At 45.0% G+C, this 25,952-nt stretch overlaps 1 protein-coding gene across 1 annotated transcript; it reads left to right on the top strand.

The window, feature by feature from the left end:
* The first annotated feature begins 583 nt into the window (after positions 1-583).
* Positions 584-16,905, top strand: LOC123039206 (probable (S)-ureidoglycine aminohydrolase). The gene is made up of 12 exons (XM_044462467.1): positions 584-758; positions 4,736-4,823; positions 4,906-4,982; positions 6,278-6,317; positions 6,462-6,528; positions 14,083-14,168; positions 14,488-14,569; positions 14,912-14,968; positions 15,603-15,641; positions 15,850-15,920; positions 16,315-16,368; positions 16,451-16,905. The coding sequence occupies exons 1-12, from the start codon at positions 584-586 to the stop codon at positions 16,521-16,523; spliced, it is 909 nt and encodes a 302-aa protein (XP_044318402.1). The 3' UTR covers positions 16,524-16,905.
* Positions 16,906-25,952: the final 9,047 nt, after the last annotated feature.

Raw genomic sequence — 25,952 nt, 5'->3', positions numbered from 1 at the left:
ACAACAAAATAGAAAGGTGAGCCTAATGTACAAAAGATAATATACATGCACAAATATCATACTCAACAGTGAGGAGAGGCAACCCCTCCTCTAGATCAGAGCGAGCAGGGGCGAGGCGGTAGATCAGGCGGGCGGGGGTTTGCAATGAAGGAGAAACAGGAAACTGAACAGGAATCACAGGAACGATTAATTAAGAAAATCGGAAGAGGTTAAGGTTGCACGATGGAAAGAGGTGGGGTATCGACCAAACAATTGACTTAAAAGGAAAGAGAGCGCGGTACGTTTCTTTTAGATAGTAGAGATAAAGACACCGAATGGCGGAAGGAAAAAGATCAAACAAACGCCGCTAGGAACGAAAGGCCTCGTGGAATCCGAGTCATCATAGTGGGCTCTACGAAGTAGCCGCCACCCATCCACTTGTGCGCTCCGGCATTTTTTTTAAAAAAAAAAGAAAAAAAAACTTGTGCGCTCCGGCTTTTCTCGCGACGGGCCTTCTCCTTCGCCGTCTTCCAACCAAACCCTCCTCCCCTGTCCCAATCCCAAAACCTCGCGGGCTCATTGCAGCACACCTGCGCTGCGCGAGATGGTCCCCGCAGGCCACCACCTCCTCCTTCTCGCGCTCGCTTCCCTCGGGGGCGCAGCGGCAGCCGGCGCCGACGAGGGGTTCTGCTCGGCGGAACCGTCCAACGATTGCTCCCAGTCGCCGCCGCTCTACTCGAAGGTCACCAGTCCCACTCTCGCACCGGTGCATTTGCAAGGTACTGTACCTCTACACGACCACACTTGGGCGCACCGTGTCGCCGCCTACTCAGATTTTCCGATTTTAGGATGCTCGTGGCCATTGAAAATGTTTTTTTTAATATGATGATCACTCATGCAGTCATGTATCAGTTCGCTCAATAAAGTAGTCATGTGTCACAATAAGCACCAACACCATCATACATAGCATAGCATAACAAAACCAAACGTCTTACATTATAGGACGGAGGGAATACATTCTACGCCCTAATTTAATTGATGGAGCGATAGTGATGGTCCACACAAATAGCTAGCTCTTGGAAAACGGATGCATGCTAACTATAATACTACTAAGTATACAGCCAAGGAAATTAGAAGGATGTTTTGATTATTAGTCATATCAATGATTGTATGTTGTCCCCGTGGTGCAGTAGGGGCCACTCCTTTTCCACATTTTTAGATCATACAAGCTCTTCCACTGGATGCGGGATTGCAATTTAGTGGTGGTTTTATGACTTGGTAGCACTGTGGAGGTGATGATGTTAGATCAAATGACAGGTGCAATAGTGTCATGGGTGCATATGTGAGGAAAACCAGATTCGAATATCTTGTTCCATTGTTCTTCTTAGAGCATCTCCAACATATGATGTAAAATAACTGTCGTACCCAAACAACTGCCATTTGGGTCACTTTGGGCCAAAAAAAAACATCTCCAACAGATGATGCCCTATATCTATATGTGCCCCAAATTTTTAACATCAGGCCCAAAAATTTGCTACAAGTGTTGCATATTTGGAACACCTCCAGCGTCTGCCACAAAAATGAAAACGCTCCCGCACGAACCCAACCGCCCTCGCTGAAACTAATCCCGGCAACTACCTTGTCGCCTTCCCTGATTCCGACTGCCCTACGCCATCGCCCCCGATTTTAGGATGCTCGTGGCCATAGTCAATGTTGTTGTTTTTTATATGATGATCACTCATGCAGTCATGTATCAATTTTCTCAATAAAGTAGTCATGTGTCACAATAAGCACCAACGCCATCATACATGGCATGACAAAACCAAACATCTTATATTATGGGACGGAGGGAATGCATTGTACGCCCTAATTTAACTGATGGAGCGATAGTGATGGTCCACACAAATAGCGAGCTCTTGAAAAACGGATGCATGCTAACTATAGTACTACTAAGTATACAACCAAGGAAATTAGAAGGATGTTTTGATTATTAGTCATATCAATGATTGTATGTTGTCCCCATGGTGCAGTAGGGGCCACTCCTTTTCCACATTTTTAGATCATACAAGCTCTTCCACTGGATGCGGGATTGCAATTTAGTGGTGGTTTTATGACTTGGTAGCACTGTGGAGGTGATGATGTTAGATCAAATGACAGGTGCAATAGTGTCATGGGTGCATATGTGAGGAAAACCAGGTTCGAATATCTTGTTCCATTGTTCTTCTTAGAGCATCTCCAACATATGATGTAAAATAACTGCCGTACCCAAACAACTGCCATTTGGGTCACTTTGGGCCCAAAAAAAAAACATCTCCAACAGATGATGCCCTATACCTATATGTGCCCCAAATTTTTAACATCAGGCCCAAAAATTTGCTACAAGTGTTGCATATTTGGAACACCTCCAGCGTCTGCCACAAAAATGAAAACGCTGCCGCACGAACCCAACCGCCCTCGCTGAAACTAATCCCGGCAACTACCTTGTCGCCTTCCCTGATTTCGACTGCCCTATGCCATCGCCCCCGATTTTAGGATGCTCGTGGCCATAGTCAATGTTGTTGTTTTTTATATGATGATCACTCATGCAGTCATGTATCAATTTTCTCAATAAAGTAGTCATGTGTCACAATAAGCACCAACGCCATCATACATGGCATGACAAAATCAAACATCTTACATTATGGGACGGAGGGAATGCATTCTACGCCCTAATTTAACTGATGGAGCGATAGTGATGGTCCACACAAATAGCGAGCTCTTGAAAAACGGATGCATGCTAACTATAGTACTACTAAGTATACAGCCAAGGAAATTAGAAGGATGTTTTGATTATTAGTCATATCAATGATTGTATGTTGTCCCCGTGGTGCAGTAGGGGCCACTCCTTTTCCACATTTTTAGATCATACAAGCTCTTCCACTGGATGCGGGATTGCAATTTAGTGGTGGTTTTATGACTTGGTAGCACTGTGGAGATGATGATGTTAGATCAAATGGCAGGTGCAATAGTGTCATGGGTGCATATGTGGGGAAAACCAGGTTCGCATATCTTGTTCCATTGTTCTTCTTAGAGCACCTCCAACATATGATGTAAAATAACCGCCGTGCCCAAACAACTGCCATTTGGGTCACTTTGGCCAAAAAGAAAAACGTCTCCAACAGATGATGCCCTATACTATATGTGCCTCAAATTCTTAACATCAGACCCAAAATTTTGCTACAAGTGTTGCATATTTGGAACACCTCTAGCGGCGGTCACAAAAATGAAAACACTGCTGCATGAACCCAACCGCCCCCGCTGAAACTAATCCCGCCAGCTACCTTGTCGCCGTCCCCAATTTCGGCTGCCCTATGCCATCGCCGCCATCCAGCCGGCCAATCCCGCCGACGAATCCAGCCGTCATCTAGTTGTAGCCAGCCCGAGCCTCCGCAACAGCAGCCGCCGTCGCCGCCCGAATCCGGCCACCCCTGTCCTCCCTGCCGCCGATCTGTCCTCCCCGCTGCCAAGCTCCTCCGCCATTACCGTGGGAGATTTCCCAGCCGCCACTGCCTCCACGCCTGCCAGCCGCGGGCTCCACACCGTACCACGGCGTGTGGCGCTGGCCGTCGGGCCACTTCGCGGTGGAGATCCGCAACCCCGATATTGGGGAGATGAAGTGGCTTGGCACCTTTGATAGCGCGGAGCTGGTGGCGCGCACGTATGACGTGAGAACGCTCCGGTACCGGCGGTGCTCAATTTCCCCGAGGAGGCCGAGTATGTGGATTTCATCGCCCTTCCCATAAGGAAGAGAAGCCACAACGCCAAGGCTGACGATGCACTCTATATAGCGAAGCTCATCGACGCCAATCTGGAGCTCCTCACGCTAGACATTGCATACTTCGAGGAGGAGGCGCAGCACAAGAAATTGCATAAGGAAGAGGAGAATCGCAAGATCGAAGCCAAGGTTGATGAGTTGTTCGACCAGCTCGAGATGGAGTCTCCGAGGAGGAGGTCAAGCCGTCGGGTAGGTCTACGACCAATTAATACGAGGCCGGCCCCTCCGGCACCGGGGTGATGGACATCTCCTCCAATGACTTCGACGACTACTGCCAGCATCACGCTACTCCATATAGTTAGGTCTATCACAATGTACTGCTAGGGATCTATGAGAGTGGTAGTGTTTAAGTTTGTCGTTTCATGTTTAATGTGCAACATTTCGTACTATAGTTCAAAATGTGCAATGAATTTATGTGTTTTTAGTTCATTTTTCAAAATTTAGGGCATCTAGAAAAGCAAAAACTTTTCTGGTGCCCTAAAACCTTCTCTCTCCTCACCTAAAATCGTTTTTAGGGCACCAAATTTCTAGTAAACTGTTGGAGATGCTCTTAATGGGTTTTTTGTGTGATGAGACTTGGGGCCTTGAGTAATTGAGCTGTACACTGTGTACTGCTTGATTGTTCATGCAAACTGTGTCTCATATTCCACTCTTATGGGACTAGAACTAGAATGATACCATCTGCAGTCTCTCCAGTTCGTCTTGTTTTCTTTAATTGTATTAGATTGTCTTCCAGCTATGAATTTTAGATTGTCTTATCACACCCTTGCTAAGAATCCTATATCTTCATTCCAGTTATTGCTTCTGTCTGTATGCATAGGCTTAAAGCCTCGAGAGTTTCGTCATCATTTACTATTAAGCTATGGTTTTATTTTCTTGAAGATGGATGCTCTTATACATTGTCCAGTTAATGCTAATTTTGTTCATTTTGTGGATCTCCAGATTTACCTGGCTTCACACGTAGTGTGTACAAAAAGGATCATGCTTTAATAACACCAGAAAGCCATGTATTCAGTCCTTTGCCTGATTGGTAAGGCTCTGTCTTTCCCGTGTACTCTAATTTCTATACAAATTATGTGGCTATATTAACACCAACCGTTTATTCTCTCTAGGACCAACACGTTAGGAGCATATTTGATTAGCCCAGCTCTTGGCGCACACTTCACTATGTACTTGGCAAACATGCAAGGTGTGTTGTTTATCCCATTTACTGTCATGTGGTTACAAAGAATGCTATAATCATATGTACTCCCTCCGTTCCAAAATAAGTGTCGTATGGAGGGAGTAACTGCATATATCAACTCATAAGACAAAATACTAGTCAATATAGTTTCTAAACATCAAGTTGGATGACAAGATGCTTATTTACTGGATCTAGTATTTTTTTTGTTCATGTATGGGAACAATAATGATAGCTCTAACTTATATATATATATATATATATATATATATATATATATATATGACAAATTTTTCCTACTATCGGGTGTAGTTACTCCCACTTCTGTTTCGTACGTTCTAGGTAGTATCTATCATATCGGAGAGTATGTACGCGTAGTATGTAGTATATAAGAATGTTTTGGTAGTATATATACTACTTTTTTGGTAGTATGTACCATATTTTGTGCATACTCCATTTCACGTATAAATATGTACGTATTTCACAAAAACAATAAAACTATGAGCTCACTTGCAATTTTTTCATATAACTCACTTTGGAGTATCTTAGATATAGTATATGAGCATACTAAAAATAATAAAGTAGTGTATATACTACCACATGGTAGTATATGAGAAGTGGGTGTAACTACACCCGGTAGTAGGATGCATTTTTCATATATATATATATATATATATATATATATATATATATATTCTTACTAAGCCTTTTGTCCCAAACAAGTTGGGGTAGGCTAGATATGAAACCCTTTCACGAGGACTTCCCAGGAGGTCACCCATCCTAGTACTATTCTCGCCCAAATGGGTTTCATACCCAAAGGACTGGCTAGTTTTTACGTTGGCTCGCCAAGCCTATCACAACCCTTAGATATGAAACCCTTTCACAAGGACTTCCCAGGAGGTCACCCATCCTAGTACTACTCTCGCTCAAATGGGTTTTCATACCCATGGGACTGGCTAGTTTTTATGTTGGCTCGCCAAGCCTATCACAACCCTCCTCCTTTACCCGGGCTTGGGACCGGCTATGCCTAGAAGACATAGGCGGAGTTATATATATATATATATATATATATATATATATATATATATATATATATATATATATAGACACACACACACACACATGACTTAAGCAACTTTTGTACATCTGGATATTACTACATTCTTGGGCCAAAATTGCCAAGCTCGGTAGCTCTCAGTTTAAAGTCCTTCCTTTTCTTGTACATCATCACATGTCATATTTATTTTGCTGGAACTAAGTTGTTGGCAAAAGCAGCCTATTAAGGTCTTTGTTGCGTTATGCAGATGGATCAAAATCAGCCTTACCACCTAAAGATGTTGAAAGGTTCAATGCTTAACTTGCTAGTTAAACACTCAGACATAGATTAACGGAGGGATTAATTCATTTGTCAGCATCCTTCTCTTTGTCTGACTTGGAATTATCACCACCTCCTTAATGAGATTTCCAGCACTCCCATTTTATTTCCAGGCTTATCTTTGTAGTTCAAGGCAGCATTGCATTGTCTGTGGAGAGCGGAACAACCCACTCCCTGTTGGTAAGATTACATGAATGCATGTTTTTTGTGAATTTTTTATCAAATTAATTGTGTATTTAACAAAGAATTGGGGTACTTTAAATATCACTGATTCCATAACAACCTGCGGGGTTCATATGGAATTGTTTTTGGTTCAGTTATGCATTTCTTCGCACATCTGTTAGTTTCAAGGCAGACTCATACCCATCCCATTGATATTCTTTCTATTTGTTACTAAGAATTATATTTGACCTTCTCATCATATATACCATCATAGCAGATTGTGATCTTGTAATACAGTGTCTCAGTGGTGATCATGTATCTTGGTCTATCTAGTCTTGGTTTGTTGTTATATTGTCATAGCATGTTTTAACTTGTAAAAATGTGAAATAAAGACTACAAAAGGTTGAAATCCGATGCTGATATAGTGATATTACATCAAAGTTTGTGAAAAGATAATAACAGTCAAATTTATAAAACTGGAACTGCGTATGGTATTATTAAATTTTCAGATTCAACATTGTTTTCATTATTTGACATGGCTAGTTGAATGGAACTGCCACTTATCAGTTATGATTCTTTGGCAGTAAACAATACGGAAAGTCCATTTGGCTCTTTTATTTTCCCCTCCTCATACTCACTGGGGCAAAATGGTCTTTGCAAAAACCCACTACGATTTTTCTCATGCAATGTTGTCAACTACATACTGTGGTTCTTGGGAACTATCCAATGGCATATAAGTTCTCCTGAAGCAACGTAGTTCATCCCACAATCATGATTTTTTCCCCGACTGTTGCCTCTTTTGAATAACCTTTAAGGTGGCCTTTGTTTGGGCTTTAACTAGTGATTCTCGGATTCTAGCTCATTCAAAATCGGATTCTCAAACAAACAACAGATTTCTACCATAGCTTTGCAAAATCGATTTTGGAAAATGCACTAGCCGCAGCCGGAAGCCGGAATCAGCGATTTTGCTGATTCCCGAGCTGCCACTTACCCCCTTTCAAGTATAGGCCAAAATCTCCCCGTTATTATGACAGAAATGCCACCGCCCTCAGTAGCCCATTTTCTTCCACCGGCAGCTTCTCTGCTCTCCTTCGTTCTCACCTAAACCGAAGGCACAACAGGCACAGAAAAACAGAAGCCATGGCTCACTAGGTTTCCAGCGCCGCCATCTTCGCCGGCCCTGTCACCGCCGCGGCGTGCAGATCCGGGCGCCTCCGCTCCTCCCATACTCTGGCCACGAGATCCGCTGCGCCGCCGTCCCCTAGCTCCACCTGAGCTGCCCCTGATCTCGGCCTGCGCTGTCGTCCCAGATCTCCGTGTGCGCTGCCGGCCGAAGCTCTCCCTGCACCGCACCGGAGGTCCACCTTGGCCCCCAACTCCACCAGCGCCCGCCGGACTGTACCTGCGCTGCCCCATCCCCGATCTGCTTGAGGATGAGTTTAAGTTTTCCCCTCCCAAAAATGCATTATTTGCTTCTGTTTATGGCCTATGGAATGCTAATTATTCGCTAGTACTCCACATTTATCTGTCGCGCCTACTGATGCATCGGTAGCGGACTGAACGAGTGCAGTCAGTTATTCAGATAACTGAACTGCAACGGGTGTGTGCGTGCGTGGGCCTTGGGGCCCGTGTGAGCGTGTGGGCCGGAGGCCATGTAAGGGTAGCCCAGGAAGGGCAGCTACTTAGGTACGAAGCATCGGGGAAATCAGCAGCGAGTGTTTGATCGAATCCTTCTCTCCTTCTCCACGCCTCTCACCTACTCTGTTCTCTCCTTCCTCATCCCCATTCTAGATCGAGATCCGCTGGGTCATTACAATCTGGTACTCAGAGCCTTCCCAAAATTTTTCCCCACCACCCGCCGCCGCCGCCGCGTCCCCGATCAGGCGGTAACACCCACCGAGCTAGGTGCGAGCCGCTCCGGTGAGCTCGCTCGAAATCCTACTTGGGGTTCGCCTCGATCCGGATCGCGACCACGGCACCATCCAAGCCCTCCGCACAGACCCGCCGCGTGCTGGACGCGATGACGGAAACTACAGACAAGATGCAGGGCCTCCTTGAGACCATCCTGCGCCGCCTCGACGACAGCCAGAGGACCGCCGACGAGCGCCACCAAGCGCAAGTCGCCTACAACGACCAAGTCTCCACCGAGCTCAAGCACTTGGCGAAGCAAATCGATCTGACACAAGCGGATGTGGATGAGGCCCGCAAATCCCCTCCACCCCCGATCCCGCCGCGAGAGCAACCACGGGGCATCTGCGTCCGGTACGTCGACGACCGCGGGCTCCTTCCAACCCGCGCCACCACCTCCGCCTCCGACGACCCGTCCACCTCCGCCACCACCGCTCTACACGGAGGGCGCAGCTCCGTTGCCGTTCGCCCGGCTCGTTAACCACGGGCCGCCTCTGTTGCTGCAAACCTCGCCTCCGGCATACGAGCGGGGCGCCGAGCACTACACCAAGCCGCCCAAGCACGATTTCCCCCGCTTCGACGGCGACGCGCCGCGCATCTGGCTGGAGCGGTGTCTCTCATACTTCGAGCTCTACAGGGTGCCGCAGCACAGTTGGGTTGCCACCGCCGGCCTGTACATGGATGGGCTCGCAGCCATGTGGCTTCAGGCGTACAGACAGACGCACCCTGCTCTGTCATGGCCAGCCTTCAGAACAGCAGTTGAAGCAGAGTTCGGACCAGAAGAATTTGAAGCTCAGATGCATCAGCTAGTGCAATTGCGGCAGACTGGAGGTGTGCAAGAGTATCGCCAGCAATTTGAGACCTCCATGTACCACCTATTGTCTCTGGATCCAACCTTGAGCACACAATTCTTCATCTCCCAGTTCCTGCTAGGTCTGAAAGATGAACTACGATTGGGCGTCCGTTTGCAGGCCCCAACAAGCATCACACGTGCAGCTGTTTTCGCAAGGATCCAGGAAGAAGAACTGGAGAAGCAACGGCTGCAGCGGCCGCGCATTGTTCCAGTGGGCAGGCCACCTCCAGCAGCACCCAGCCACAACCAAGCGCGTGCAGCGCCTGCCGCACGACCGGGCGGCGACGAGTATGCACGCGAGCGACAGCTGCGCGAATTCAGGCGAGCCAACGGGCTCTGTTTTCGCTGTGGCGACAAGTACTCCCGCGAACATCAGTGCAAGCGCACGGGACAAATACTGATGATTGAAGTGGGTGATTTCGGCGAGATCCTCTCGAATGACACCGTGCACGCGTTGCAATTGCTCGATGAGCCGGCCCAGCCCGAGCCGGAGTGCTGTACCTTATCGCAGCACGCGATTTCCGGCGAAGACGCGCCGTCCACCGTTCGCCTTCGAGCACAAGTGGGGGATCAAGTGATGCTGCTTCTGGTGGACTCGGGCAGTTCTCATAGCTTCGTCAGCGAGGCGTTCATTCAGCGCATTGCGGTAGACACCCAAGCACTGCTGCCTGTCTCTGTTCGGGTAGCAAATGGCCAACGCTTGCACTGTAACAAGGTGGTGAAGCAATTGGCATGGCAAGTGCCAGGACACACATTCGACACTGATCTTCGGGTGTTACAGCTGAGTGCGTATGACGCAGTTTTGGGCATGGATTGGCTCTCTGACCACAGCCCGATGAACTGTCACTGGAAACTGAAGCGCATTTCGTTCGAAACAGAGGGCAAGACGGTGCAACTACAAGGGGTTCGCACCACCAACCTCTCCCCCACGGCCGGACTGGATGCTTACGAACTTCACCGAATGGAAGTCGCCAATGACATATGGACAGCAGCACTGGTCACGATTGAGCCGTCAGATAAAGTGAATACAGAGCCGGTACCTCCCAGGATTCAGAAAGTGCTCTCTGAATATCAAGACGTGTTTGCTGAACCCAAGGCCCTGCCTCCTCATCGTCAGTATGATCACGGCATACACCTGGAGCCAGGAACTGCCCCCATCAATACCAAGCCATACCGCTACTCGCCAGCAGAGAAAGATGAGATCGAGCAGCAAGTGCAGGAGATGTTGCAATCAGGTGTCATTGTATACAACATGAGTCCATATGCCGCACCGGTCTTGCTTGTGAAGAAAAAGGATGGGAGCTGGCGTTTCTGTGTTGACTTTCGTCGACTAAATTCTGCTACGGTGAAGAACAAATTCCCACTACCCATTGTGGATGAACTTCTGGACGAGCTTGCAGGAGCAAAATATTTCTCCAAGATCGACCTCCACGCAGGGTACCATCAGATCCGCATGCGTGAGGACTGAGGAGGATGAAGCAAAAACTGCATTTAAAACCCACCACGGGCACTATCACTTCAGGGTGATGCTGTTTGGCCTTTGCAATGCGCCGGCAACCTTCCAGTGCCTGATGAACAGCATATTCGGCCGCTATGTCCGTAAGTTCATCATCATTTTTCTTGACGACATATTGGTCTTCAGCTTTGATCTACAGGAACATGAACAACACTTGCGCCTCACACTTGAACTGCTACGCGAACATCAACTGTTCGCCAAGGCTTCCAAGTGTTCTTTCGCCCAGGAAAGCATCGAGTACCTGGGCCACGTCATTTCACAGTCCGGCGTCGCCACGGACACAAGCAAGACGAGCGCGATGCAGGTGTGGCCGGCGCCCTCTACACCAACTGAATTGCGTGGTTTTCTTGGCCTCACCGGCTACTACTGCAAGTTCGTCCAACATTATGGCATCATCGCGAAGCCGCTCACCCAGCTCCCGACCAAGAAAGGATTCGAGTGGAGTGACAAGGCCCAGCAGGCGTTCGACATGCTGAAACAAGCGATGGTGAGCACACCAATGCTAGCGCTTCCGGATTTCTCTCGCCCTTTTGCCATTGAGACTGACGCGTGCGACACGGGAGTGGGCGCGGTGCTCACCCAGGACGGCCACCCCGTCGCCTATCTCAGCAAGGCTTTGGGGATCAAGAACCAGAAGTTGTCCACGTATGTAAAGGAGTTCTTGGCCGTTATGATGGCCATCGACAAGTGGAGACCTTACCTGCAGCGGGCTCCGTTTGAAATCCTCACCGACCACAAGAGCCTCTGCACGCTCGGGGATCAACAGCTGGTGACTGAGCTGCAGCGCAAGGCCATGTCCAAGATGGTGGGGCTACAGTTCACCTTTCGGTACAAGAAAGGCGCCAGAGTGGGCCATCTGTTGACACTGGATGCACTATCAGTCTGTCAGCCACAGCGGTTACAAGAAGTCGCGAACTCCTACGAGACGGACCCCGAATCACAAGAACTCTTGGCCAAGCTGGCAGTCACCACCACGGATGATCAAGGGCGCACGCTTCAGAATGGCGTGATCAGGCAGCGCGGGCGTCTGTGGATTGGAGCCAATTCTGCGCTGCAGACCAAGCTGATCGCCGCGCTGCATCACAGCGCTATTGGGGGCCACTCCGGCGCAACGGCGACGTACCATCGTGTCCGGAAACTGTTCGCGTGGCCTGGACTGAAGCGCGCTGTGGAGGATTTTGTCCGTCAGTGTGCCGTCTACCAGCATGCCAAGCATGAGCACACGCACCCCGCAGGCAAGCTGCAACCCCTACCAATTCCAACGGAACCTTGGCATGATCTGACCATGGACTTTGTCGAGGGGCTGCCTAAATCAGAGGGGTCTGATGCCATCATGGTCGTCCTCGATCGTCTGACCAAGTACGCGCACTTCATCCCACTACACCACCCCTTCACCGCTGCGCAAGTTGCCCGATCATTCTGGGAGCACGTCATCAAGCTGCACGGCGTCCCTCACTCCATCGTCTTGGATCGCGACAAGATTTTCACGAGCGCCATGTGGCGTGAACTGCTCGCCGCCGCGGGAACCAAGCTGCTCTACTCCATGGCGTACCACCCGCAGACGGACGGCCAGACCGAACGCGTCAACCAATGCCTCGAGATGTATTTGCGGTGCGCGGTGCACGACACGCCACGGCAATGGCGCAAGTGGCTTCCTGCAGCAGAATTCTGGTACAACTCCGCTCATCACTCCTCGCTCAACTGTTCGCCGTTCAAGGCCCTGTACGGCAAGGAACCGAACCTGGGCGGCCTACCACACCTGAGCTCCGCCCTACAAGATCAAGCGGCGTCACCGGAGCTGGACTGGACAGCACACACAGAGATGCTGCGCGCCCAGCTCGCGCGCGCCCAAACTCGCTTCAAGAAGCAAGCCGACTGTCATCGCGCGGAGCGCGCCTTCGACATCGGCGAGAAGGTGCTCCTGAAACTGCAGCCGTACGCGCAGTCGACCGTCGCGAACCGCCCGTGCTGCAAGCTCTCCTACAAGTTCTTCGGGCCGTTTGAAGTAACAGAGCGGATTGGGACTTTGGCATATCGCCTGCAGTTGCCTCCAGACAGCCGTATCCATCCGGTATTTCACGTCTCCCAGCTCAAACCCTTCACCCCAGATTACACCCCAGTCTTCGCCGAGCTGCCGCGGGTGCCTGATCTCTCTGGGGGTGAAACGGAACCTGTGGCGATCGTGGAGCGGAGGATGATGAAGAAGGGCGATGCACCAGTTGTGCAACTCCGTGTCCAGTGGGCAAACATGCCACCATCAGCCACCACTTGGGAAGATTACGCCGTTCTTCGCCAGCGCTACCCATCAGCCTGCATCTGGGAAGGAGCTTCATCTCAAGGGGAGGACAATGTCGCGCCTACTGATGCATCAGTAGCGGACTGAACGAGTGCAGTCAGTTATTCAGATAAGAACTGCAACGGGTGTGTGCATGTGTGGGCCTTGGGGCCCGTGTGAGCGTGTGGGCCGGAGGCCATGTAAGGGTAGCCCAGGAAGGGCAGCTACTTAGGTACGAAGCATCGGGGAAATCAGCAGCGAGTGTTTGATCGAATCCTTCTCTCCTTCTCCACGCCTCTCACCTACTCTGTTCTCTCCTTCCTCATCCCCATTCTAGATCGAGATCCGCTGGGTCATTACATTATCGTCCCTGATTAACATTCGGCTGTGCCTTGTGCACATGTATGACCTGTTTGGTCCAATGGAGAGCAAATTGAATATATGTATATTGCCTGACCTATGCAAGTTATTAACATGATTAAATACTAAATATATGTATATTGCTCTTATGAATGTAATATTTATAGACGTCGAAAGCAAATTGAAATTCAGAAATGACCGCCGTATTTTGCAAAGTCGCTGCAATTGAGAAGCTACAGGGAATAGGCCTCTCAAATTTTTGAAAGCTGATGTAAGCCTATGATGGTTTGTGCATATGTTGGATGATATGTGTACGTATGTAAGAAGGATCTAGAACAATACTACATATTTTTTATTTGGCTAATTCTCACTTTACTGAGTCAAAACAGGTAGCATGTTCTTTAATCCGCATATAAACATCATAGTCAGCACTCAGGGACATTACTGACATTTCACAACACACGTAGCTCCTACAGCTAATCAACACCAGGGTAAACAAACAGCCAGATTATGATTCTCGGGAATCCAAATCCACAGCTGATTCTCAGGAATCCAAAGCCCGGAGATTCTCAGAAATCTGTAGCCCAAACAAAGGGGGCCTAAGAAGTAAAGCTTGACCAGGATGGTTTGATTTGATAAATGACTTGATGATGGTTGCAGGTAGACTCTTATGCTTATCTTCCTGCAAACATGAAGCACTCTGTGATATCAGATAAACCAACCACTCTTGTAATCTTTGAGAGGAGGTACAATGGTTATATTCCACTGTTTTGCAAATTTGATTTTTATTTACCATTCATGTAGACCTAGCTGCATTGTTCTTGTTGAAGGTCATCTGTCAGTTAAGCGTGTTCTAATTCTCCAAGATTGAATTAAGTTCCATGACAGATATTGGCCGACATCTAGTCAATTATTATTATAACCATTGCCCCTTTTCCCCTTTTATTCTGAACATGATTCACTTAAACTCAGGTACAACTGTACAAGTGTCTTTTATCAGTGCTTTTTTGCTGTTTTCTGCTAACTCAAATAATACCAAGTTCTGTTGCAATTATGTTCCTTTAGGTACACAACCATTGGGGATTACCATGCTGATCTAGTTGTTGGTTCAACAGATAAGCAACCCCTCCTTGAAACCCCAGGAGAGGTACAATGTTACTGTACATTTTTCTTTGGATCATCTTTCCTACAATATCTAGGATCCTATTAACTTGGATTGCCTGCCATTTATTAAGTCTTTGTTATATATACTACATGTATTCCAGATGAAGTAACCACTAATCAACAAACTTAATGCGTATTTCAGAATATGGATGTATATATTAACATGTGGCTTGCTTTCACTCACAAATTTGTCTTGTTTCTGATCCTCTTTGCCACACAGACTCCTTGCCAACTTTGAGCATCCATAAAACATTGTTGCTTTCTTTCCTGTTAAAATGTTCCGTCTTCTGTGCTGGCCTGAAATTCTTTGCCTCTTGTTCACCAGGTATTTGAGCTGAGGAAGCTGCTACCCACTTCTCTACCTTATGACTTTAATATTCATGTAAGTTTGATTATCTTTTGCTGGTTAAGATGCTTATTGTGTCGTAAATTGTTTGACCCAACGCTGAGTTCCAGCCAACCAGGCATTTTATTTAAAATTATTTCTTGTCCACTTCGAGTTAATCATCAACTTCTATCACAATCCTTCAACATGCTATTAGATAGAATTAAGGACGAGGCCTGCTCTTGGGCTGCGGCCGGGGCACCTGGCCTCTGACTTGTGCTGCCACAAACCTGGGACGTGCACTAAACTGGATGTAACCCGAGCGTCCTAGGACGATTGTAACTGAACTTCTCCCTTTTCAATGCAAAGAAACGCAAAGGTCTTTTGCGTTTTTCTCGAAAGAAAAGGGGAGTTGTTCACTGACTTCCAGATGAACAAACAAATATGTTGCATGTTGAAGCATTTGTTGTTGGAAAAGGTTTTGCGCCACTCTTATTAGAGGGGACCAGTAACAATCTTACAAAATATACCGTACAACTCAGAATTACATTGACGGCTTATTTTCTGGTTAGGTGTTATGGGCCCCACAACATAACATAAAGTCTGAAGTTGTTCATTCAGATTAGAAGTGTCTGTTTCTGAATGTTGATTGAAGAACGACTTTCTTGATATGCTTCTGCCTCACTTACAGATAATGGACTTTCAGTCAGGCGAGTATCTCAATGTGAAGGTATGTACATCTTTGTGTGTATATTATGTTACTTTTAATAATTTTGATAATGCCTGTTTGATGGGGCGAACTGTGATCATATTCTGTTTTTTAATCTAAAACTTCTCACCAGAGGATATGCGATGCTATTTTCTATGCACACGTTCACAGCAGTAACACCAATCCTATTCTGAAGCCTCAGTCTTCTTTTTCGATTTGATTCTACTAGGAGGTTCATTACAATCAACATGGGCTGCTGCTTTTAGAGGGACAAGGAATATATCGATTGGGAAATAGCTGGTAAGGATGCAGTATAAACATTTTGTTTGTTTTATGACTAGAGGTGGAAGTTGTTTCATGAAAGAGGTCATCTCTTGGTTGTGATACACTAAAAGATGTGCGCTCCATAGTCATTGCCAATCAGGCAATTTCTCCACCTTATTGACATACAGTAACTTCTAATATACTGGATTGTTTTTAATTTGCATACTTTACCATGTATTAATATTCTTTTTCCGTCCATTGCCCTTCAAATGTTTACATATTTTTGACTTAGAATTGTGACATTATGTTCTCAAAGCCAAACATACAGTGTTCTTTCCTGAAAGTGAAACGTCAACTGCTGTTTGCTACTGGCATATATTCCATAATGTTCCATATTCCACTATAGAGTATTTTGCATTGATGATAACAGGTATCCGGTGCAAGCAGGCGATACCATTTGGATGGCGCCATTTGTGCCTCAATGGTTAGTGTGTGCGAACTTTGCGCTCATCATTGATGGACTTGGCTTTTGTAGGCAGCTGATGGCTGTTGCCTTGCTGTTCCAGGTATGCTGCCCTTGGTAAAACCAAGTCTAGGTACCTGCTGTACAAAGATGTCAATAGGAATCCACTGATATGAGCAAAGGCACTCACTCTTGATGGAGGGCAATCGTTCACCATAGGCATAGAGAGCTATGCCAGCTTATGAAGAGTTCTTCTAGAAGACGGCCTCCAAAAGACATTGCTCCAATTGCTTGCTGGCGAACTGCACAGATTCCAGAGAATCGATGTAATAAAAATAATAATAGCAAATGAGTACTTGGAAAATTGTGATGTTCATGGCTGCCCATTGGTGCTTGGAGGATGATATGAACTCCGATACTTTTCTCCTTTTTCGAGATTGAACCGTGGAACTTCCATGTATTCGTGTCTGGACAGAAATTGCCGTAGCCGTGGCACTTCAGTAATCTCGACTGGCTAATCCGCTGAAAGAAGTTAAATGAATGCGTTGGTTTAAAGAAGAGGAACAACTGTCACTTGATTCACTCGGTGAAAGAGTGGATGTGCAAACCCACGGCGCATGTTATGTCTTTAGTGAATTACGTGACTTAGGCATCTCCAATGGTGACCCGTAAATTGCCTGCGGACAGCGCCTGGGGACTAGTCCGTGGACACGGATGCAGGAGGCTGCCATCCAACATTGCCTGCATGCATCCGGCCTCACTCTTTTTTTCTTAAGTCTGCACGTTCAAATAGCAGCATACATACAGTTCAAGCATTCAAATAGCTGTACTTACTCATTTTTTTAGTCTGCATGTTCAAATAGCCGCATACATACAGTACAGACGTTCAAATAGTTGCATGCAACACTAGTTCAAATTTTAAAAAGTTCAAATATTACATTCCAACATCGTTGCCCCCTTCAACCGGCCAGTAATGCTCAATCAGATTTTCCTTCAGCTGCTCCTGAGTTGGTTGGTGCCGAATTTGTTGATGCATTTGAATAAACTCTTCAAATGTGGCTGGATTCGGGTTTGGAAGTTCGATAGGATTACCCATGTTCTCAAATTCTAGAGCTGCGGCAGCATCACCCTCATCCTCGATGATCATTGTCGTGCATGACCACACAACATGGCATCACCTCCAACAGGGTCTCTAGATCCCATTGTTTAGCAGGTCCACAAACAACTGCAAAAAGGGTCCGCAGAACTCCAAATGTCTCTTGACATCTTTCGAGCTGCTTCTTGTCTTTGGGCAAAGTGAGACTTTTTCTAGCCAACAGGGTTGAAGATGATGCTGACAAAGGTAGTCCACAGAGGACAGATACCGTCAACCAGATAGTATCCCATGTTATACTCATGTCCATTGGTAGTATAGTGGCAAGGAGGAGCTTTTCCTTCAGTTAGCCTCGCAAACAATGGTGATCACTGGAGCACATTGAGGTCATTGTGAGACCCAGGCATATGCCAAATCCAAAGATCATGTGATGCAACCGCTTCAAGAATGATGGTGGGCTTCTTAACATGACCCCATATTGCCCTTGTAAAGCCTTCGGGTAGTTCTTTCATTTTCAATGCATGCAGTCAAGAGATCCAAGCAAACCTGGTCACCCTTTTGCTTCTGAGATTGCCAAGAGACTCTCTGTGTCTGCCACAGTTGGTTCTCTTAGGTACCGAGGTCCAAACACCTCAACCACGATAGTTGCAAATCTGACCATGGCATCTCCGCATGTGCTCTCATACACCCGTAGGTACTCATCCCACGAATCAACGATCATGCCATATGCAAGCATCTAGAGTGCGGCCGTGCACTTCTGGTAACCAGAGAAGCCAATCGTTCCCACGCCGTCCTTCTTCAAGACGAAGTAGTCATCATAGGACCGGACGCCATGGTACAAACGATCGAAGACAGTCTTGCACATTCGAAAACATCGGCCAAAATGGTCAGCGAAGAGTGCATTAGGGGCAAAGTAGTCGGCCATCAGTGCCAAATGGGCGCACGCCCTGTTGCGGTTGAGCACTCGATGACCCTTGATCGATCCCTTGAAATCGAGAACATCCTCCTCCGCACGCTCCGCGTGTTTAAGGACCACCTGCATCATCGTCGTCTCATTCGTGTAGTCATCCTCGTCATACGAGCCATCAGACGACTCAACATAGTGCTCGTATATGTACTATAAATCGGAATCCATTACTAGAAAGAAGAAAGGAAAACTTTTGTCACTCTAGCAACCCACTATAAGCGAATCATGAACGTATTGCAACACCCTACAGCGGAAATCCTTCACGTGTGCGCAGCACTGAAGGAACCATAGGACAACAACAAAATAAAACATACAACTCAAACCAATCTAGATCATCAATAAACCCCAAAAACAAAGGAAATCTACTCAAAACATCATAGGATGGCAACAAATCATTGGATCATAATATGTGGCATAAAGCACCATGTTCAAGTAGGAGATTTTATCGAGGTGCGGGAGAGTGGACCGCGTAAAAGAGATGAGGATGGTGATGAAGATGGTGATGTTGATGAAGACGATCACCGCGGCGATGGTTCCCTCGATGGCACTCCAGCGCCACTGAGAGAGAGGGGGAGAGGTTCTCCCCCTTGTGCTTCCTCCTCCATGGCCTCCCCCCTAGATGGGTAGAGGTACTCCCTCTGGTCCTTGGCCTCCATGGCGATGATGGCCCCTCCGGGGTCCTCCTTCATGGCCTCCGGTGATGATGGCCCCCTCCAGTAGGGTGCCAAAGAGGGCCTAGATTTGGTTTTCATGGCTACAGAGGCTTACAGCGGCGGAACTCCCGATCTAGGTTTACATCTTATGTTTCTGGCATTTATAGAAGAGGTTAGCATCTGGGACAAGTCAAGGGGGTCCACGGGGAGTCCACAAGACAGGGGGCGCGCCCTAGGGGGAGTGGGCACCCCACCCTTGTGGTGGACTCAGGACTCCCCTCCGGTAGCTTTTCGTTCCAGTATTTTTTATATTTTCCAAAAATATTCTCCGTTGATTTTCAGCGCGTTCCGAGAACTTTATTTCCGCATAAAAACAACACCACGGTAGCTCTGTTGAAAACAACGTCAGTATGGGTTAGTTCTAATCAAATCATACCAAAATCATGTAAAAATATTGTAAACATGCATGAATACTTCATAAATTATAGATATGTTGGAGACATATCAGCATCCCCAAGCTTAATTCCTGCTCGTCCTCGAGTAGGTAAATGATAAAAGAAATAATTTATGAAGTGTGAATGCTAGCAAGTGCACAAGTTTGATCAATGATAATTTCAATCACCTTTTCTAGCATCATTATATATCATAACAGTAGCTCAACTCATAAAACTTCTCATGATCAAGTAACAAGCTATTCACATGTTAAAGTATAGATCATAAACTTCCTTGAAAACTAACAAACTATGTTCTTAGTCATAAAACAATTGCAATTCATCTTATTTTCAAGAAGGGTCTATGTAAGAGCTTTGATTCAGCAAATCTCACATACTCAACTATCATATAGTCTTCCATGATTGCTAACACGCACGTGATATTTATGGGTTCAAAGTTTTAATCAGATACAGAGAAAGATAGGGCCTATAGTTTTGCCTCCCAACCTTTTACCTCAAGGGTAATGCCAACAATAATACTTTATGAAAACCTACATCCGAGTGGATATATATATCCGGATCTCTCCAACACATAGTGCTTGCCAAAGGAAAAAGTGTAAAAAGGAAAGGTGATGATCACCATGACTCTTGTATAAGGGTAGAATATAAAAGTAAAAGATAGGCCCTTCGTAGAGGGAAGCAGAGGTTGTCATGCGCTTTTATGTTGGATGCACAAAATCGTAATGCAAAAGAACGCCACTTTATATTGCCGCTTGTGATAAAGACCTTTATTATGCAGTGCGTCGCTTTTATTTCTTCCATATCACAAGTTCGTATAAAGCTTATTTTCTTCACACTAATAGATCATACATATTTAGAGAGCAATTCTTATTGCTTGCACCGATGACAACTTACTTGAAGGATCTTACTCAATCCATAGGTAGGTATGATGGAATCTCATGGCAAAACTGGTTTAAGGGATGTCTGGAAGCACAAGTAGTATCTCTACTTGGTGCAAAGAATTTGGCGAGCATGAGAGGGAAAGGCAAGCTCAACATGTTGGAGGATCCATGACAATTTAACTTCTATTCGGATATAAGAAAACATAACCCATTATGTTGTCTTCCTTGTCCAACATCAACTTTTTAGCATGGCATATTTTAATGAGTGCTCACAATTACAAAAGATGTCCAAGATAGTATATTTATATGTGAAATCTCTCTTCCTTCAATATTCTTTCACGAATTGCTCAAGTGACCAATACCGTGAAGTCATTACTCCCCATGGTATAAGCATATAAAACATATATAATTTTGGATCTATGATATTCAATTCATTCAACCATTTACTCATAGGATATAAGTGAAGCGTGTGAGTAAATGACAAACTACTCCAAAATGATATAAGTGAAGGACAATGAGTAGTCAAATAATTAACTAGCCATGGGAGGACTCTCTCTGATTCAAGATTTCAGATCCAATGATTTTATTCAAACAACAAGTAAAATGAAAATACGCTCCAAGCAAAACACATATCATGTGACGAATAAAAATATAGCTCCGAGTAAGGTATATCGATGGTTTTAAAGACGAAAGAGGGGATGCCCTGGAAGGCATCCCAAGCTTAGGCGCTTGAGTCTTCCTTGAATATTACCTTGGGGGTGCCTTGGGCATACCCAAGCTTAGGGTCTTTCCACTCCTTATTCTCCTCATATCAATATCTCACCCAAAACTTGAAAACTTCAATCACACAAAACTTAATGGAACTTCGTGAGATGGGTTAGTATGATAAAGAGAAAATCATTCACTTTGGTACTGTCAAGACAAGATTCATAATTGTTCTCACACAATGCCTATTGTACCATATCACTTCTACAATTTATATTGGGAATATAAGCCATAGAAACTAGAAAACAAGCAAACTATGCATTGAAAACAGAATCTGCCAGAAACAGAATACTCTGTAATGATCTGAACAACAACCATACTTCTGCTACACCAAAAATTCTGAAAAATTAGGACAACCTAGGAAATTTGTATATCAATCTTGTGTAAAACATTCAGATCAAGGGCACTCTTCTGTGACGTTTAAAAATTCTGGCAATGAGCGCGAAAGTTTCTGTTTTTCAGCAAGATCAAATCAACTATCACCGTGAGCTATCCCAAAGGTCTTACTTGGCACTTCATTGAAACAAAAGCTATAAAACATGATTACTACAGTAGCTTAATCATGTGAACACACAAAAACAGTAAGGATAAATATTGGGTTGTCTCCCACCAAGCGCTTTTCTCTAATGCCTTTTTAGCTAGGCATGTTATTATAATGATACTCTTCCAAGTCCAATTCCGATGATAGTCTTATTCATACTTCCAAAAGATATAAGTGAAGTTCATGGAACATTCTATAATTAATATAGATTAACCAATATCCAATCTCAAAATATATAAGTGAAGCACAAGAAGCATTCTATATAACCATACTCAAAAGATTTAAGTGAAGCACAAAGGGAATTCTATAAAGTCATACTCAAAAGATTTAAGTGAAGCACAAGAAGCATTCTATAAAGTCATACTCAAAAGATTTAAGTGAAGCACAAGAAGCATTCTAAAAATCAATGAAGGAACATATCATACTAGTATGGTGCATAAAGAAAAAGAAAAACACAAAGGACACATATCATGTGAACAAAACAAAAATTGAGGTATACCAATAATTGTTGAAGAAGAAAGATGAGATGCCAATCGGGGCATCTCCAAGCTTAGATGCTTGAGTATCCTTGAAATATTTACTTGGGGTGCCTTGGGCATCCCCAAGCTTGAACTCTTGCCTCCCCGTATTCTTCTCATATCGGTACCTCCTCGTTATTCGAACACTTCATCCACACAAAACTTAACAAAAAACTTTATGAGATCCGTTAGTATAATAAAGCAAATCACTACCTTTAGGTACTATTGTAAACCCATTCCAATTTCATATTAGCATTATATCTACTGTATTCCAAATTCACCATGGTTCATATCCCTCGATACTACCCATAGATTCATCGAAATAAGCGAACAACACATAGAAAACAGAATCTGTCAAAAACAGGACAGTCTATAGTAATCTGGAAACTTCATATACTTCTGTAACTCCAAAAATTCTAATGATTAGGACAATCTAAAAAGATTGTATAAAAGTAATGCGAAAAAAGTTTCAGAATCTTTTGACATTCCAGTAAAAAAAATGTAAATTCACGCGCTACAACCAACGTTCTGTTTTTGCACTGCACATAGCAAACAAGCAATCTAATCATCCTAAAACCAAAACTTGGCACATTATTTTTATAATACAATTTATATATACAAGGGGATAATTATTTTTGAGAAACTTCCATGAAAAGTTCTACATTGTTTCCATGAGCATGAACACAAGTGTTCAAGGTCGACCCTCACTTCTCCAATGCATAACCTTCCAATCTCTCTTTTTGAAAAAAGTTTTTAGGCAAAAGAGGCAAGTAATTTTTTTTTGTATTTTTTTGTATGTTTCACCCAAAACTAAAGAAAACAAAAACAAAAGGGAAAACAAAATCTACTTAAGCACAAACGAGAATATCAACCCATGCTATTGCTCCCCGGCAACGGCGCCAAAAAAGAGCTTGATAATCTTCAAGTGCAAGGAATCATCGTAGCAATTTTCAAAGGTGGAAGTGATAAGTATGGAGTGTAGAACCCACAAGGAGCTAAAGGTAAGATCAATATTCTCTCAAGTCCTGTCTGCCACTAATACGACTCTACGTACACCGAACGTTTGCTTCCATCTAGAAACGAGAAATAAAATTACGTTGTGGGTATGAAAAGGATAACTTTGCATGATATCGGAGAATTAAAATATGAAAATAGGTGATGTTATCATAAAGTTAGAATATATTGCTATATATTATAGATAGCGAGTGTGGAATAATGATGGATCGGTGTGCGGAATTATCCTAGGCAATTGTTAACAAGATCGGTAGTCGTCATTGCAATTTCATATGAGGGAGAGTCATAAGCTAACATACTTTCTCTTCTTAGATCATATGCACTTATGAGTCGAACTCTAGCAAGTATCCACAACTACTAAAGATCATTAAGGTAAAACCTAACCATAGCATTAAAGCATCAAGTCCCCTTTATCCCATATGCAACAACCCCCTTACTCGGGTTTAAGCTTCTGTCACTCTAGCAACCCACTATAAGCGAATCATGAATGTATTGCAACACCCTACAACGGGAATTCTTCACGTGTGCGTGACATGAAAGGCACCATAGGACAACACCAAAATAAAACACACAACTCAAACCAATCTAGATCATCAATCAACCCAAAAGACAAAGGAAATCTACTCAATCATAGGATGATAACACATCATTGGATCATAATATGTGGCATAAAGCACCATGTTCAAGTAGGGAATTACAGCGGGGTGCGGGAGAGTGGACCGCATAAAAGAGATCAGGATGGTGATGAAGATGGTGATGTTGATGAAGACGATCACCACGGCGATGGTTCCCCCGATGGCACTCCAGCGCCACCAAGAGAGAGGGGGAGGGGTTCTCCCCCTTGTGCTTCCTCCTCCATAGCCCCCCCCTAGATGGGGAGAGGTTCTCCCTCTGGTCCTTGGCCTCCATGGCGACGATGGCCCCTCCGGGATCCTCCTCCATGGCCTCCGGTGATAATGGCCCCCTCCGGCAGGGTGCCAAAGAGAGCCTAGATTGGTTTTTCGTGGCTATAGAGGCTTACGGCGGTGGAACTCCCGATCTAGGTTTTCATCTTATGTTTCTGGCATTTATAGAAGAGGTTGGCGTTTGGGACAAGTCAAGGGGCCCCACGGGGAATCCACAAGACAGGGGGCGCGCCCTAGGCGGGGGCGCCACCCCACCCTTGTGGTGGCCTCGGGACTCCCCCCGATAGATTTTCTTTCCAGTATTTTTTATATTTTCCAAAAATATTCTCCGTTGATTTTCAGCGCGTTCCTAGAACTTCTATTTCTGCACAAAAACAACACCATAGTAGTTCTGCTGAAAACAACGTTAGTCCGGGTTAGTTCTAATCAAATCATACCAAAATAATGTAAAAATATTGTAAACATGGCATGAATACTTCATAAATTATAGATACTTTGGAGACGTATCAGTGGCATGTATATTGTTTTTCTTTTTTGAGGATTAATTCTATCGCTTTATTACTTAACCGAAGCATGGCACGTACATTGTTGGTCTAACACCCACGGTTTGAATAAATAAACCATTTGTGATAGTGTGTTCCAGTTATTAATAATCTCCCTTTTGTAAGAAGCTTATATCAAAACTTGTCTCAAATTTGACAAAAAAAATATATCACAGTCTATTGGTGTCGATATGACACCACGTCAAGTTTCATGAATTTCAACTAAGTTTTGGATTTACTGGAATTTAAAAATCAAGATTCACAATGTTTGAAATTTCTTGCCATTTCTTGCATGGGGACTAAACATGCACCCAAGGACACACATATGATTTTCCAATCCATTTTGGTACACTATCGCGTGTGCATGTTGTTCAAATTTGTTTTTACACATTAAATCCCTAGGAAATCAATCAATGAATGAAAACGTCTCAATGATCTCTGATTTTTTTCTTCAGATTTTAACACGACATTCCTTTGGTCACATGTTCACCGCAAAAAATGTTTGACATGCCTTGAAGTGGCGATGGTGGTGCGGTGGGTTGGGGGGGGGGGGTCTGGCACACTAACGTGTCATGATCCTCCGTGTGGGATTGACCGATTTGTGAGGCAGGTGACACATCCATGGGCCTACAACGAGAGATGTTAATTTGTCCAAGGAGGATTATTTTTTTGTGTTATCTTAGGAGTATATAGTATGCGTCGAAGAGGGCGTAGGGGACCAGCATACATACTACGCGGTATGAACCTTGCTCCGAGTGGGAACTTTACATTTTTCGAGGCAATGCCACATCAAAATTGTGCATTGTTGGGTATACAAACATCACACACCACCTCCATACATATGTTTGGCCCACATGTAAGCGGTGGTTGTCCTCTGGCACTCACTCACGCGGCTATCGACAATGCTTCCATCTGTGGGCCCACTTGGTCCATCACTTTGACCGACAACGAGAGAGGTTAATTTGACCTAGGAGGGGATTAATTTTTGGTTTGTCTTATCACAACAAGGAATATGTCAACTTGTGACCTTCTATGAGTGACCCTCGAAGAAATGGTCATAAATCTAGGACGATTTGAGACCAATTGGTCGTAAGTTGTTCGGGGGGCTCCAAACCCTAAACCATAACGACCATTCTGGTCAAAAAGGTCTTAATTTTCTTACACGAAATGGTCGTAAGGCAGCAACACTGGCCCGCTGCCTTATTTCTAGCTGATCATGACCAATATAGATGGTCAAAGGTGTAACACCCCATATGTATCACTTCCCAACTTGA

This window comes from Triticum aestivum, chromosome 2B (assembly GCF_018294505.1).
Source record: "Triticum aestivum cultivar Chinese Spring chromosome 2B, IWGSC CS RefSeq v2.1, whole genome shotgun sequence".
Classification (NCBI taxonomy): Eukaryota; Viridiplantae; Streptophyta; class Magnoliopsida; order Poales; family Poaceae; genus Triticum; species Triticum aestivum.
This window is presented reverse-complemented; position numbering and strand designations above follow the sequence as displayed.

What these genes read in the sequence shown, in the direction of transcription:
- LOC123039206 (XM_044462467.1), top strand. Translation starts at nt 584, where the DNA reads ATGGTCCCCGCAGGCCACCACCTCCTCCTTCTCGCGCTCGCTTCCCTC. An exon ending in TTCAGTCCTTTGCCTGATTG is followed by an intron (nt 4,824 to 4,905) that starts GTAAGGCTCTGT and finishes TATTCTCTCTAG; the next exon opens with GACCAACACGTTAGGAGCAT. An exon ending in CTTGTAATCTTTGAGAGGAG is followed by an intron (nt 14,169 to 14,487) that starts GTACAATGGTTA and finishes ATGTTCCTTTAG; the next exon opens with GTACACAACCATTGGGGATT.